This window comes from Asterias rubens, chromosome 19 (assembly GCF_902459465.1).
Source record: "Asterias rubens chromosome 19, eAstRub1.3, whole genome shotgun sequence".
In the NCBI taxonomy this organism is placed as follows: domain Eukaryota; kingdom Metazoa; phylum Echinodermata; class Asteroidea; order Forcipulatida; family Asteriidae; genus Asterias; species Asterias rubens.
This window is the reverse complement of record NC_047080.1, coordinates 1,313,645-1,330,753: the sequence shown is the minus strand read 5'-3', so window position 1 is coordinate 1,330,753 and position 17,109 is coordinate 1,313,645. Positions and strand designations below refer to the sequence as shown.

General features: G+C 35.6%; 1 protein-coding gene and 1 long non-coding RNA gene across 2 annotated transcripts; one reads left to right on the top strand and one right to left on the bottom strand.

The window, feature by feature from the left end:
* Positions 1–2,112: 2,112 nt before the first annotated feature.
* Positions 2,113–6,577, top strand: LOC117303204 (DNA-directed RNA polymerase I subunit RPA12-like). Its single transcript, XM_033787343.1, has 4 exons — positions 2,113–2,258; positions 3,332–3,435; positions 5,011–5,120; positions 5,901–6,577. Exons 1-4 carry the CDS (start codon positions 2,129–2,131, stop codon positions 5,923–5,925), a joined length of 369 nt encoding a protein of 122 aa, XP_033643234.1. The 5' UTR covers positions 2,113–2,128; the 3' UTR covers positions 5,926–6,577.
* Positions 3,349–15,111, bottom strand: LOC117303205. Its single transcript, XR_004520492.1, has 3 exons — positions 15,038–15,111; positions 14,366–14,475; positions 3,349–3,432 (listed from the first exon to the last, which is right to left on the bottom strand). It is a non-coding gene; the product is annotated as an uncharacterized LOC117303205 (long non-coding RNA).
* Between the last annotated feature and the right edge of the window lie 1,998 nt (positions 15,112–17,109).

Below are 17,109 nucleotides of genomic sequence, written 5' to 3'. Positions count from 1 at the left end.
CGTAAATTCCTCAAATAATTCCTAAATATCCAGGTTAATCCAATCATCGAATCACTTTTATTAATCACCAAAGTCCCGTGCGTACATCCTAATCGTGAGTACTGTTTTAATTATTACAAAGGGTGATTTTAAGGGAAGTTGGTTTTCCATGTAATTCACGTTTCAATTTGTTTACATCCACATTGTTACAATGCATATAAATGTACATGTAGGCCCATATCATAGCGTATAATGTATAACGATGATTACTGTTACCAGCCCAATATGTATAATTGATTGGGGTTAATTTCTGCTTTCTCTATAGAACCACGGGTATATGATCACCAATAAATCAAAGTTCAAGTACACCTTCTTTTCAATGCTCATACTACTTTTATAAGGGGAAGGCACAACTTCGATATTTTAGCTGTATGTATTGTGTGTTTTCGTCCTACGTGGTTCTTTATAATTATACAAGGCAAACTGAATCATTGATTTGAGTGCAGAAAATGGATTGTTTGCTTTTCGAAATTGATTGTTCATGCATCGAGGTAGAACTTCATGCAAAAACTCAATAATGATACACACATGTTCAAAAGAGGAAGGCAGTGGTCAGGCCTACAAACTTCGATATTTTAACTGTGTTTCTTTCCTGGTTCTTCAAACACAAGGCAAACTGAATCAATGATTTGATTGCAGAAAATGGATTGTTTGCTTTTCGAAGTTTAATGAGGAAGGTAGCGGGCCTAGAATACTATACATGCGTGCGTTTTCGTAGCAACAAGTACCTCAGTTGCAATGACGGTGACAATGCTGTAAATACATTGTACTTTGCAATATTATACTAGTATGTGGCCATAAAAATGCACCCTATACTGTAACTTTGGTTTACATTAAACACAAAGTACACGAGTCAAGACTGTTATGCTCATACCAGCTATTTACGTAATCTGATAAAACACAATGCAAACAAAAATTGTTTTATATGAAGGCACGGTTACAACCTTAATCACCCTTGACACTGATAATCACCCGCTTCTGTTTACCGAGTCTGTTATTAAAGAGGTATTGTCATCAATGGTAATATTTAGATACAATTAAACGTATCATTTTGCTATCAAGCTATAATTATGGACAAAAACAGGAACACAGTTAGTGTGCATTTTGTTTTCGTATAATGTTGACAATTGTTATAGTCCCATAACTAGGCATTCGACCATAATCAATCACAAGGCGTTGTTAAAATTCACTAAACATTACATCAGTGCTAAGCTAAGTGTTGTGTTAATTTATATCTAACTTGAAAAATTGGGGGAAATTTGCAACATAAAGTCGGTGATGTTAAATTCAAAAGACGCAGGATGGAAGCTTGTGACAAAACGTTATTAAGTTGCTTTATGTATAGTAGGCGTGTAATACATGCCTTTATCCAACGTTCTCCTTCATCACCGGTTGTCTGCTCGCCAAACGTCAGATAAAATAATACCCGAGAATTGCAATATAATTTTCTCTAATTAGAAAAACTTCAAACCAAGAAAACAAAAACGCCGATCCCCCACAGCAACGAAAACGTTACTTTTTCTTCCCCTTCTGTTTTTATTATTATGGTTTACCCCTGTGGTTTACTTAAAAAACATGCATTTTAGGCAAAATAAAAGACAATTGTAAAGCGGGCAAAAAACTATTTTTGTCAGCATTTTCACGGATTAAACAAAATAATATACAATTTCTTTGTTTTTTGCATCTTGACGAAGTTTTGATTAATTCAGGTTAAAAATACCAAGCGCAACAGGATATAAACAATGAAAATAACAAAACAATATCTCCCAATACGAATTACCTCTTATCACTCTCTTAGACAGAAATCCATTCCCCCTACTTAATAAAAATCGCTTTAATTTGTCTTTAGTGTATCCCTCTTACACAAATTGGTACGCATATATAGCAGGTGCATCAATTAATTAATAAAACTTAAACTTTGCGCGGGAGCCTCCACCATCCGCCGACAGAGGGCGACACTCCGATTCCAATACCTAGTCAGGTACCCTACTACCAATTCAACGCTGAACTTTCGGATGAAGTCTAGCTTGATAAATCACGTGCGTCCAATGCAGAAGGAACGCATGCTGGATCAGAATTTCTCAAAAACATGGACGGAGAGGGGTCATTTGCTTCTTCGCGAGAATTTTGCCCGCAGTGTGGCTCCATTTTACCGTTTCCTGAAAATGGAACGGTAGTTATGAAATGCAAGACATGTCCTTACAAAGTCAATGCAAAAAGTAAGTTTGAAATATATATATTTCTTGTGGAAACCGTGGCTTGTAAATTGTGTGTGGTCGAATGATAATTTAGCCCCCTTGACTTGTTTGTGCGTAATAAAAGGGGTAGGCGTGGTTGGGACGTGGTCCCGAAGGCGTTGAGGGGAGGCAGAACAGTATACCAAAAGTTGATTGTCATTAATTGCAAACTCAGCTCAGCTCAATAGTAAATAACTTTGAGTTTTTGACTCTGATGATGGCCTGCCTGTGACTGAATCCTGATAATTTGTAATTAATTGTTTTAATTGTATTTTAAACTTCTTTTGTGGTTTAGTTAAATTTTTAGTTAGTAGAAATTAGTTTTCAATTTGTATTGTATTTGTAAATGTATGGTATCACAATTATTTGCATATCGGCCTACTTCTTTAGGATTGCCTTTATCATCATTCATGGGATGAATAATGATTGCACTGATTCATTGGTTGGTGGTGTCTCATTACTCCTCAAGAGCTATCATTTGCGTTCTGTGTCGTCGCCCGTAACCTCATGACATAAGACGTACATCTCATGACAAAACGAGTCTGCTTTTCTCGTTTTGATTTTGGCAACGCAAATCTCTTCTTTTTTTTGTTTTTTATCTCGCCAAAATTAGACTCTATGTATGTGTCCTTTGAACTTTCATTGGCCCTGTGGGCGACAGAAAATCAACTACGCAATCTCAAAAAATTTCTTACCGTAATTCAGTCCCCAACTACTCCGTTTTACCACTACACTACAAATGCCGATTGTCCCCGACCGTGCGCGTATTTTTTTCCCAGGACAAATTTGGCGAATTATCTGCACACTTAGCTCAGATTCAGAATTTGAGGTCTCGAAATCAAACATCTGAAAGCAAACAACTTCGTGTGACAAGGGTGTTTTTTCTTACATTATTGTCTCGCAACTTCAGGGACCGAATTTCACAGGTTTGTCATTTTATTCATATGTTGAGATACACCTGGACCAGTGTCCAATGTCTTTAAAACACTATATCAACAGCAGAATTTTTAATTGAATGAAAACTCACCACTTTTCTTTCCTTTCATTATTTATAGCTGCATTACATGGTGTGGTCTATCACTCATACCTGCGTCTCAACTCTCGCAAGAATGTTGAAGGTCGTCACGAGGTCGTCAGCCAGAAAGACCTTGGACCACTGGTGAGTAAATAAAACACTGGTGTTTTATCTTAGGAGATGTCAAGACTGTGGTTGTTTACATACAGAAATGTTCGTATTGTATTGTTGTTTAATTGTTACTACCTCCAAAACATTTAGTTTATTTTTTTCTTCAAAGGTTTTATTATTATTTTTTTACTCTGAATGAACAAAAAAGATGTAAAAATATGTGAAAAGGGTTCACCACCCACAGGGAAACCTCTGGCCATTTTTAAAATTGGTTTATGAAAAGAAAAACATACAATTGATTAAAATATTTAAGTGATTTATTTCATATGGTTTCTTTTGAAAGATATAACCCCATTACAAAAATATTTAGTTTCACCGTTCTATTTTATTTCTGGAAAGAAAAAACAAATCCAAAAAAAAAATCGACGTGAAAGGTTCACCACCTGTAGGGGAACCTCTGGCCAATTTTAAAATTGTTTGAATGGAAAATGCATAACCTTTTTGATGTAAAGGTGATATATCATTTGGTAAATTTTGAAAAAAAATACCCCCCCCAAAGTTCTTTGTTTATTTTTTTTTCAGAGGTTTTATATTTCACCCCTCTGAAAACAGCATAATTCAATGATAAAGGGTTCGCCACCCGCAGGGAAACCCCTGGCCAATTTTTAAACAGTGTTTAGTTGAAAATGCACCACTTGATATTTAAAGGCGATTTTTCATTTGGTAATTTTTGAAAAATAACCCCCCAAATATTTTGTAAGAAATAGTTTGGTTTTATTTCAGAGGTTTTATACTTGAAAAATAACCCCCCAAATATTTTGCAAGAAATAGTTTGGTTTTATTTCAGAGGTTTTATACTTTTAAAAAGAGCAAAAATCAGTGACAAAGGTTTCGCTACCCATTATATAAGGAAATCCCTGGCCAAATTTTAAATGTGTTTAATTGAAAATTGCGCCACTTCAAATTAAAAGGTGACATTTGGTAAATGTTGAAAAATAACCCCCCAATTATTTTGTAAGAAATAGTTTGGTTTTATTTCAGAGGTTTTATACTTTTAAAAAGAGCAAAAATCTGTGACAAAGGTTTCGCTACCCATTATATAAGGAAATCCCTGGCCAAATTTTAAATGTGTTTAATTGAAAATTGCGCCACTTCAAATTAAAAGGTGACATTTGGTAAATGTTGAAAAATAACCCCCCAATTATTTTGATATACAAATAGTTTCATTTTATTTCAGGGGTTCTATATTTTACCAGAAACAGAAGAGCAAAAATCAGTGACAAAGGGTTCGCCACCCGTATGGAAACCCCTGGCAAATTTTTTTGCCGCAAAGCTAATGTGTATCAAAATCTCTACCTTGGATGGATTCGTTGCTACTGAGACAGTTTTTTGCTTCTTTCTGTTTTCTCAGCAAGTAGAACCTGTAGACCTATTCTGCTGAAACTTATACAGTTTTATTTCATCTTTCTATATTTTGTCCATTAATCATTGACAAAACAACAAACCTATGGCCCTTCCTTTAATGTGAATTATCACAAATTTGTTTTTTCAATGCTTGGTTATTTTTCATCACTTCTTAATTTCATTTTTGTATCTGTCTGTTTTCAGATTGATAGAGCATGTGCTAAGTGCGGTCATGATGGACTTCATTTCCACACCAGACAAACACGATCAGCTGATGAAGGACAAACCGTCTTCTATTTCTGCCCATCATGCAAGTAAGTCAATCACTACTAAAGCCTGGTTTATACTTCCTGCAAATGCAAATGCAAAATGAATTTTGACGCCACAGCCCTCTTTTCGCAGCGAATGTTTTGAAGGGGTTGAACACAGTTCAACTGTTGCAATTATTCATTGTGAGTTTGTGAGAACAAAATTTGTTCCGCATTTGCGTGAAGGATAGACCAGGCTTAAGGCTTGTAGACCCTTCTAGGTTTATCATGCAACTTGCATAGATTGCACAGGGGTTAGTAGCTGTGAGGGCAGAGATAGTTCTTGTGATTTATTTAGCCAGGTCAGTACAGTTTTTCCCCCAAGTGAGCTGAGATGGTTTAAGGAATGAAATAAATGGTCCAGTGATCAGGGGTAACATTGTTGAAGAGCCACAAGCGTCACTGAATGACTGAAGTGCTACATGAGGATGTGTTCAAGCAGAAAATGACTGTTCACATGTCATGTGTATGAAGCCAAACTGGTTACAAATGCAGCCATCAGTGAAACAGAATCAAACAAAACATGCAATTGGATTTGGAAGGATCTGCGGTGGATTTCACATAGAATTAAGACTAGTCTTGTCGCAAGTTAGGACGAGTTACTCGTCCTAACATAGGACTAGCCTTAATTTTTTAATATCTCCTAGGACTAGTTCTAAGTTAGGACTAGTACAAGTCTTAAGTTAGGAGTAGTCCTAACTCTTTGTGAAATCGACCCCAGGATGGTTAGGGTCAAAGGTTAATCTTTTATGTATTGTAATGTTTTTATTTATTTTTTATTTACAGGCATCAAGAGATTGAGTACTCCTAAGATGGCGAGGCTGAAGAGAATCAACGTCTTCGTATCAGTCTTCACCGAGAGGAACTCGAGGCAAGAGCTCACTGGATCAAGGAGATGACATCACCAATGGCGACGAATACAACGACGACCAGCTGATGCCAGAGAGATGTCTTACTGACGAGGAGGCCGAGCATCCATCCGTCTGTAGTAATCACAGTATGGGTACTTTAAATAAGATCAGGATCCTTTATCACTAACAGTGCCATCAGGATTGTCTCAAGAAACAAAATGAGGCTTGACATCAAAATTTAGTCTGGTTCCTTTTTTCAAACTTTGAGAGTTTCGAGCGGGTTTTGATCGTTACAAGGGGAACCAGACAAAATGGCCGAGCTGTGGTAAAGGTGTTTTTAAACTGTCGGTGTTGCTTACATTAGTTTGTGATAACTCATGCTGTATAGCTAGTTTAAAAAAACCGAGTACAGTGTATATAAATTGAATTGTTGACCTTCATGAATTGGTGTTGTTGATTGATCCTCCCCTTACCCCTGGGGTGGGTTGATCGATTGAAAGAACGAGCAAGACACTTGAGTGCACAACTTCTATGATGAAAGCCTCTGGTTAGGATCATGGCATACTTTGTAACTTGTGGGTCATGACAAGACTTAAATTCCCTTTTTCGTGAGAGTTGGTCATTGCACAAATGTCATCCCTGATACATTACAGAGGCAACGTTGCCCCTGGTCCTTGCCTTGGTGCCCCTTGAAATGTTCTTGCAATTAGTCCAAGAAAAAAACACCTTGGTGCACTTGCCCTGTTTAAATGACAGAGCTGTCCTTTTCTGCTAGGGGTTTGTGTTACAGCAAACTTAAAAGCCTACTAACATTTTTGCTAGCAGTGGTTAACTGTTGTTCCACTACCATGACTTCCATCCCTTTATGCTAGGGATTGTGTCCCAGCAAACTTAGTAAAGTTTTAGTTTAGTGGCTTACTGTTGCACCACTTCCATTCCCTTTATGCTAGGGATTTGGTCACAGCAAACTTAGTAAAGTTTTAGTTTAGTGGCTTACTGTGATACCACTTCCATTACGTCCATCCCTTTTTGCTAGGGATTGTGTCCCAGCAAACTTAGTAAAGTTTTAGTTTAGTGGCTTACTGTTGCACCACTTCCATTCCCTTTATGCTAGGGATTTGGTCACAGCAAACTTAGTAAAGTTTTAGTTTAGTGGCTTACTGTTCCATTACGTCCATCCCTTTTTGCTAGGGATTTGGTCACAGCAAACTTAGTAAAGGTTTAGTTAAGTGGCTTACTGTTGTACCACTACCATCATACATGACTTCCATCCCTTTATGCTAGGGATTTGGTCACAGCAAACTTAGTAAAGTTTTAGTTTAGTGGCTTACTGTTTTACCACTTCCATGACTTCCATCTCTTTTTGCTAGGGATTTGGTCACAACAAACTTAGTAAAGTTTTAGTTTAGTGGTTAACTGTTGTACCACTACTATCATACATGACTTCCATCCCTTTATGCTAGGGATTTGGTCACAGCAAACTTAGTAAAGTTTTAGTTTAGTTACTTGCTGTTGTAGCACTACCATCATATGTGACTTCCATCCCTTTTTGCTAGGGATTTGGTCACAACAAACTTAGTAAAGTTTTAGTTTAGTGGCTAACTGTTGTACCACTACCATCATACATGACTTCCATCCCTTTATGCTAGGGATTGTGTCACAGCAGACTTTATATTGAGGTTCATATGTACACACATGACCTTTGCCCCTTCCTACCTGGGGAAATGACTGGTACTTTATGTTAATCCACCCGCCATGTGACCTCTGACCCTTCCTCTGTGGGGTATGGTTACTGTAAATCTTTGCGGCTGTTTGTCAGAAATGGCCACCTGCCATTTTACCTCTGCCCCTTCCCACTTGGGGTATTTGTTGCAAAAACACAATGATAAATCTTGAACCATGTGTTGTGAATTAATTCTATAGATTTATTCATGATTGTTCATTCAGTGCATCTGTGACCCAACTTGACAAAAAGAATTTTTGACGAAACTATTCAAAATTTTGGCTGTAAAACTTTATTTTGAGACAGAAAATAGCAAATTGTGAAAACATTTGTCCTTTTTTGTCAGTTTAGGTCACAACAGCAAAACATTTCTGTAGTTTATATAAAGTTTTCATTTTGTCAAGACATTCCCACAAAATGAGTTCACATTACTTTATACGAAATATAATTTGTTTTCAAACAGAAAAGATTGCAAAACTCTTTTGGCAAGTTTCTGTTTGTTACTGTACAAATATTTTTAAAACTTTACTCACTAAAACCTCTTCTTTTCTAAATTCCCCAGAGTTGGAATATGTTTAATCGGTTTCCTCAAAATGGAAACCATTTTTTTCTTTACATTACTAAAATTCATTTAATGTAAAGTTTGCTTGTGGCTCATACTGTGGGAGTGCCTCTTGTTCTAAATTATTAATACTTTGATGATTGTGAAGCCAAGTACAACTTTAACTCAAGACAGTTAGACAATTTCTGCAAGCAAAACACATCTTCAGTAAAGTACATTGTTGGGGCAAAAGTATAAAACTTGATGACATATTCATGCTGCTATTAATTTAATCAGATTTGTTCGGCGGAAAACGTTTGGATAAGTGTGATGCACACCTGTCCAAAACTTAAAATGAATTGATGAAAAAGGCAATTTTTTCCTGAAAAAGTCAATGCTTTATTTGATAGCATTTTTTCTTTGCATTGCTGCAACAGTAGTGGTTATGAGCTCTTAAAATTCATTGAGGTTAAATGTTGTACTTGGCTGTTTTTATAATTTGGAAAATTGTTGTCTTAAATTATTTGGTTACCATTCATTAAATGCTATAGAAAGCACCACTGAACTGTAGAAGCAGCAGAGTTGTGCAAACGTGTGTGCCAGTCGGTGTGGCCAACTTCTATCTGGAATGTGTGGCGACCTAATGATCCAAGAGTTAATGGTTGGGTAAGCATTTTATTAAGTGAAATCTTGTTGATGTGGCGCTGGTAGTCTGTCTTACCGGTGTCCTACCTTACATGATTGACAAACTATTTCAATTTCTCGAACTCAGTCAAAAAATCAAAACCTAAGAGAGAAAGGATTCAGTTGCCTGTTGAAGTCTTTGGGGGCCTGTATCAAAAGTGTCAAGGACTGAGGACCATTGCACTTTTGTTCACTTTTTTACCTGATCATTTTGTTATCCTAAGTTGGTACCCGTCTCTCTATACTGTTCCTGTGTAAACGGGTCTACTTTTTGAGCAACTTTTCTACACCGGACATCCTCTTCTGATCTGAGGGAGCCTCTGAACCTGATGGATAGCAGAGACTTCTACCCAGATGTTGGTGCGAGGGTTGGAGAAATAAGATTCTGAACATGGCTATTCACATTTCACTCAGGTACTCAGGTGTTTTACATTGGTTTCACTTGCCTTAAGAAGTTTTGACTGTATCAAAAGGAGATATCAAAGATGACATTTGGATTGTGTAGGAAGTAAACAGGGCCGTTTATTGTAGAAGAAACATCGTCGCTTAGAAAGTTGCTGTTGTGCATTATGTACTTGTGACCGATTTAGTTCTCAGCCACAGCAGGTTGTACTTACACCCCTTCGTAAGTTAGAATAGTGTTAAGATTTCAGAGTTACTTAAAACCCCTGTACTGCTGAATTGCTTGTCGTTTTTCAGTCTACAACATTCACTATTAGTCTATTTAAGTGACCAATTTACTAGGTTGTTCATTGTAGGTTTTGAGTGGTCAGCTCTATGACAGATTCTAGAATAGGTATGTTAACGACAATCACTTGAGGAAATGTTGTACACTTCATCTGATGTTGACCGATAGACACTCCCCTTTTTCTTACAAGTCACAAATCCTGCCGTTGTGCATGATTTGTATAAATTTGTCATTTATGTAGTACTTAGCTGCAGTAGGTTGTGTTAGTTCCTTCAGGGCATCATTTGATAATTTAAAAAAGATATATTAACTAGTTGACCCTTTTGCTGCATGGTGACATCACTCAGGCTGTTTAAGAGACAAAGATACTAGGTCATTAATTATGTGACAGGTTCTAAAAAGAGTAGGCAAGTTTGTGATATTAAACCCGTAGAACTGTGGGAACAAATGCAAAATAGTTTGTTAGTATAACTATTGTATTTTGTTTTAGATCTCTTTCAAACGAAACCAATTTTGTGCGACATCCAACAATGATTTAAATTCATTCATGGTAAACATGAGAATGTCTAAACATGTACATGTACAACAGCGAAGTGTACAAAGGATCAAACTAGGTGTTTATTAGCAACTTAGCAGTATTAGTGTAGACGCATTCAGTTAAACAACCAACCTTAGTAATTTGTCACATGGCTAGGTAGTTATAGGTTAAGGAAGCATACACACTAGTCCAGTATTAGTGTAGAACTATTAAATTAAATAGTTTCAAAACTAAATTAGTTATTTCTCAATTCGCTTGTTTGATTGATTTTGTTATGAACATTATACCAAAGAGACACAGCAGGAATAGGTATTCTAAATAAGGCGTCACGTTGTTACTTGATTCATGCACTGTTTAACTGTTTGCAGAATCACAGGTGTCTTTCTAGAAGGAAAATACACCAAGTTATCAGTGATCTGATCGTCACTGATAAAACCTTAATTTTCAGACATCGACGTCGGACTTATTTTTATGCAAAAACAATGTTTTAAAAATGGGTACGAAATCATTAGAGTGCAGTGGTTGGTTTGCAGATTTATATGAAGTTAATCAGTAGGAGTAGTTGTTGATCCTAGATGTTCAATACTTTATTGGCACTTTATCAGCAAGTTGTAGTTGCGTTAGATTTGAAACTTTGTTGTAATTAGGAGTTTAGAATTTGTTAAGAGATAGGTTAGGTTTTCTTAAACAGTTTTTTTTTCTCAGTCTAGTTATCCTTCATAAACCCAATGTCATCTACAATATCTCCTGTAATGATACTCAATGCAATGAAGATGCAAATCTGATGTTTATGTACCACCACACTTTGGACTTTGAAATTTGTAATTGTGTGAACTGAATGTCGTTTGAGCATGTAATCACACACACTGTTAAAATGTTGCGATGTTTTAACAAATCCAAAACTTATGATTGATTTGAAACAAAATTTATGAAGTGTAGTACTTCTAATGCAAGTGAAACCAATACATTCCTGAGTATGCTGTTAATATTGAAAAGAACATGCGTATTTTGTTCTTTTTTGTTGTTGCATGTTACAAAATGCACAAAATTTGTAAAGTTCAGCCGCCATGTTGGAATCTTGTTTCTCTGATCAGTGCATCATCATCTGGGTTGAAGTCTTCGTTATTCTGATGGTACAGGACTCAATCGGTGACAAAGTGAAAGCGTCCTTTTACACTTCAACCAAAATTCAAACTTGAAACTTTACTCCAAGAACTTAGTGACGTGTTTGCCCGAACAGGGGGAGACGTCCGACGGTACACTTGATTCAGATTCATCAAACATTTGAACGGGCAACTTAGAATCCTTTCCGACTTATGTTTTGGACTTTAAAAAGAAAATCTTTAGTTTGTTTTGGCTTCGGACTTTAAAAAACAATCTTTTTAGTTTGTCAATCATGTAAGGCAGGACTTCGGTAAAACAGACTATCAATGAAACATTAACTTGATTTAACTTAATAAAATGCTTTCCTTCCATTAATACTTAGATCATTAAGTCGCTTCACTTTCTAGATAGTAGTTGGCCACACCGACTGGCACACACGTTTGCGCAACTCTGCTGCTTCTACAGTTCAGTGGTGCTTAAAAAAAAATCAAAAAAATCCCTTAAAAAATTCCTTTTTTATATAGACTAAGTCAGCCAAAAATATTTCTCGTGCCGTTGTACGGTTCGAAATTAACTGCGTACAAACTTTGGCCCTACCCCCCCATTATTAAAATCATGATCAACCAAGTGCACCCCCTATAGGGGTGCAGAAGAGACTGTATCCCATAGTAATGTACACCAACAATGTAATCAACTAGAAATTTGCACATGACACTTATACATGGCGTCAAATTCAAATTACCATTAGATTATATTGCTCAGTACATCAAAATGGAATGCAGCCCCTTATTAAAGGTATCGTCTTATAGCTTGTTGTGACTTTAAATAACAATAAAATGGAGTCCCATTGTGGACTTAGTCATTTTTTTGACCAAAACACTTGGCCATTGTTTGTACTTAGTTATTTTTTGTACTTAGTCATTTTTAGACCAAAACGCAGAGTAGTTATTGAATTTATGTGTCCCTTTGTGGACTTAGTCATTTTTTGACCAAAGCATTAGCCATTGTTTGTACTTAGTAATTTTGACAAAAAATACTTAGTTCATTTTTGGAATTTTTTGAGTAAAACACTCAGGCATTTTTGACTTTCTTTGTCCCTTTGTGGACGTAGTCATATTTTGACCAAAACACTTAGCCATTCTTTTTTACTTATAAAACTTTCCAAGATGGAGGTGTATAAAGTCACGGAACAAGCTATAAGATGCGGCCTTTATAGAAGATACAACATTGGTGGCTATTCTATTGCGAATTGAACTTATAAACTTAATGCAGGATTTTAGTGAACATACATTGCCTTAAATTTTGGTAAGCGCGCAAGTAAACTTTCATCTGAATGTCCACTTGATGTAAACATTTGGTCGAGTGAAACAATAACGCTACAAGTCCTAGATAAATTTGTTGAGTCCAAATTTGCGCACTCTATATGCAGTAAATGAATACCAATGTTGTACCTTCTTTATAAGTAAGAAATGTAACCTGTAAACCATAAAGGAGTCAAATTGAATTAAATTTGTTTGAACGGAAACAAAACCCGCTTTTGGAAGATGAACAAAAAAAACCGAACAATTATTTTACAAGTTTGCAGAAACCAAATAGTTAGTTCATGTTTTCATGCGACTAGTTTTTTGTTAGCCATGTGGACTCCTTTTAGAAAATAACAGGTTACATTTCTTACTTGGTTGATCATTTATATTTCTTAGCTATGGTTGTCATTTGCCAGCTGATATTTCTTTTAGGATAAATTCTGAATTGTTTTATTTAAGTTGAATTTTGAAACTATTGACATTTTCAATATTTGTAATAAAAACAAGTGTGAATTGAAAGCTGTATCTGATTTTACAAATACAATTTTAGTGCATTACAAAAAAATGACAGACATTTTGAAATAATTTCAATGAGGATTGCAACAAGTAATTATACATCAACTGGCATATTTCCAACCATCAATTTAAGCAACTATCCAAATGAATAGTAAGGAAGCAATAGGAGTGCCAAAGCACCCCAAAACAAACATTTCTTTAATTCAGTAAACATAACATACATAGGCATAATCAAGTTCTGGAGGTTGGGGTGGGTGGGGTAATTTCTAACAGTTTGGATGTACTAATTGATGTATCGGTTTTCTTTCTTTGGAAATTATTGAAAGTTTGTTCAAATAAAGTATTGAACGATTCAAATAAATAATCCAGTCTGATTTGCTCTAATTATTTTCTGATGAATCCTAATATTTGGACGATATTTGGTTCTTTCAACAGCTTATAACTTTGATGATTCCTTCTTGGTGGTGATGAACTAATTAAAAGTAACAGGGTATACTTTTGGTATTTATCAAAGACCCATTTCCTCACTTGGTGTGTGTGGCACAATAAATACATAAAATATAACAAACCTATGAAAGAAACACCCACATTCCATGCATAGAATAACATGAGAAAGGCTTCATGCTTTTAAGCCTTTCTCAGATTCAAGTTTTTTGGGGTGAAAAAAAATCTTTCCCTAAAACTACATTTTACCCTAAAGGGTGTTGTTTCTAACAGCATTTTTTAACATCAACATGACCAGTTTTCAAGGTAATTAATTTTTGGAGTAACTACCAAGTATACCCTGCCTTGGACTACTCAAAATTGATAATCAGATAAAGTGTACTGTTGTATTTAAGAGGATGCATTCAAAATTACAAAGCTAATCTTGTTTTCAAAATCCTATATTTTGTTTGGGGGGGGGGGGGTGTAGAGTTACATATTATTCATAAACAGTAATTCCATGTTTGCCAGTATAAAAATACAGTGCAATCGTTCCTTTTGGTGAACTAGAATGTAAAAAAAACCTCAAAAAAAAGGTAATGACCTCGAGGGTAGTTTAGTATCGAATTGACAATGCTTAGCCTGTAATACATGCATGATCTTTGGCTCTTGAGGGGAAAAGTTATGAATATTTCATTGAGAAGAAGGACTTACTTAATTGAAAGTTTTTACTAGAATTTAACTGATTTTTAGGATGCCCCACAAAAAATATAATCCATGACTAATGTGGGTCTTTCATGAAAAAAAGTATAAGAGAGTTTTTGGCAAATTTGTTGGTATATTAATATGGCCCTACAGCGAGAATTAATAGAAACATACATTTTGGTTGCCTTACAGAACGGTTGAGGCTGTTGTGGCTTGAAAGACTGCTAAGATGCTGGAGGGGGCAGCATACGCTTGATGGAAGGGAAACATCAGATTTCACGAATCTGAAAAAGAACAACAATTATTTTAAGAGTATGGATGTCAATTATTGTTCATACATAATGAGGGGATATAGGAAGTATGCAAGTATTACTTCAGTTCAGGGGTTCTGTAATATTTATGTCTAAATGTTCATGTATTAATGTCTTCAAATCCAATGCCCAATCCCCAAGAAAAACAATTCAAGGGAAAATATGTGGGAGTAATGTGATTTTACTTTTTGCATTGAAGGAATTGGAGAAACAAAAAACGTGTAGAGGGGATAACTTTCCGTATGGGCCACCACTTTCACTCATTTTTACAAAAAGCGATAACATTGTGTTATTGAGGTTAATTAGATGGGGAATGAAAAAGTGGTGGTGCCATACGGAAACTTTTCCAAAAAAAGAATTCAGTGGTGTTATAAACCTGTTAACACAATCTATGGTTCCTCGATTTGTCTTGACTGTTATATTGGCTGAAGCAACAGCATGCAGCAGTGCACCACATTTACATGACACTATTTCCACTGACGTCTCAGAAAACCCCTCAAATTTCCCCTTTTAGATCGACACATGAATTATTTACCTGATTTGGAAGATCCTACGAACATCCGTGCCGATACCATCGTGGAAGTTGCTGAAATTTGATGTCGCGTTTCGGTGTAAAACGTTGCAAAAAATCAGCCTTTTCACCACACACACGTGGAGCAGTCGTCTTTGAACACACCATACCCGCGCTTAGAACTAAAATGGCCGCGGGGAGTAAAAGGGTGCATGCGCGTGACGTAGTACGAACGGCATCCTTTTATTGGCCGAAATTTGAAAGAATCATATAAGGGGGGGGGGGGTAAGTCCAGCACTTACCAGCTCTTATGATGCAGTGGGCTTTTCTGAAGCAATTTTATGGAACAGAAGCCAAGATATAAGCAGTAATTAGAGAGGTTTTTTTTTACTTGAAAAGTAGGGCGAAACTTGAAAAGAAAAAATGTAAATGGGTAAGTCCAGCATTTTGATCAAATTCGGCTCATTATTTAAGGTTCACTTTAATCCTCTAAAATGATGAAGTAGGCTTTTTCGATGCCTTTTCATTAAACTTGGGCCTAGATAAAACCAGTATTTTGTGTTAGTGCAATTTTTTTGTAATTTGAAAAATTTGTATAAATTTGAAGAAAACCATAAAACAGTCCATCAGTTTTACCCAAATTTCTGCAAATTTTTTAGGTGCAAGTTTAGGCTCTAATACATTAGGCGTTTCTTGTGCATTTTTATCGAACTAGGCCGGACAAAGATCTAAGCATTATTTTGGAAGATATTGCAATTTTCTTTTTAAGTTGAAAGATATGCCGAAAATTGAAAAAATCATAAGGTAATTTTATTAAATTTTGACTAATTTACGAGGTTCGATTTTAGGGCATAAAATGATGTAGTGGTCTTTTCTGATGTCGTTTAATTGAAAAATTTTTTTGTTTGTTTTACTTTTGGCCATAATAAAAATAGATCTAGGTCATAATAAAAAATATCATATGGAGTTAGTCCAGCTTTGTTTAGTCAAATGTGGGCCAATAAAAGTAATTTTTTTTTTGACAGAATGTTCAACAATTATTTGTGTCAATCTTGTTGAGAGGGGAAAATTTTCACGACAAATACACATAAATTTAACTGATTCACAGGTGAGAAAACAAAACAAAAAGACAGCAAGGAAACAAATATGACTTTCTTGCTGGATCTTGGTCATAAATATGTATGAGGTATGTATACTCTCCTAATAACTTTCGTATTTACTGATGCATTGACCATCACCATTTGACATTATTATTGTGCAGACCCAGCACATCAATTAGTATTTTCCCATTCCTTTCCAATAATTATTCTAGTTTAGTACTTACACTATTTTTAGTCAATAGTCTACTTAGTAGTTAGTACTTTTCGGGTTTAATATATTAAATTACATGTAATTGATAACAAAAAAAAAACTAAGTAAAGTAAATTTAAGGGACCTAATAAAGTCCATCTGTCAATCTCTCTCTTGTAGACACATCGTTTCATATTAAATCAGCCTCATAGTCATAAAACAAGGTTTCCATGAGCTGATTGAACTTCCGCAAGTTTCAACAGTCACGAGTACATACCTTGTTTACAATAGCAAACATGACGTTGTGTTCAATCAAAGTACACAACACAGAAACGAGAAACACAGACTCCACACGAACACAACACTAATCTCTAGAATGTAACTAACACTTACAGCTTCCCCTGTGAATGAAGAGTCAGGTGATCAAAACCTACCCTTAATGAACAACACGAAAGAAGTTGAAGCACTATCTAGATGATGTTTTCAGTCATATAGGAGATTCATTATTGCAAGGTGACTAGTTTCAGGGAAATACCCTCTCCGTCAAACTTCAAAACTCCCTCATAAATGGCGCGCCTGGCTAAACTGTGGCAAAGCAAACTAGAGAGGGCACATCAAAATTAACAAAGTTTAATTATAAAACCAATAAATTATCACACAACAAAAAACAATAAATACTTGAGGAGAAGACCAACTTTGGAATAGGAAATTTAATTCAAGTTTAATTCTTTATACCTTTTTAAGCCCTACGCTGATGATGACATCAGGAAAAATAAAGTTACATCAAAAAGTTTTTATTTTAGCGC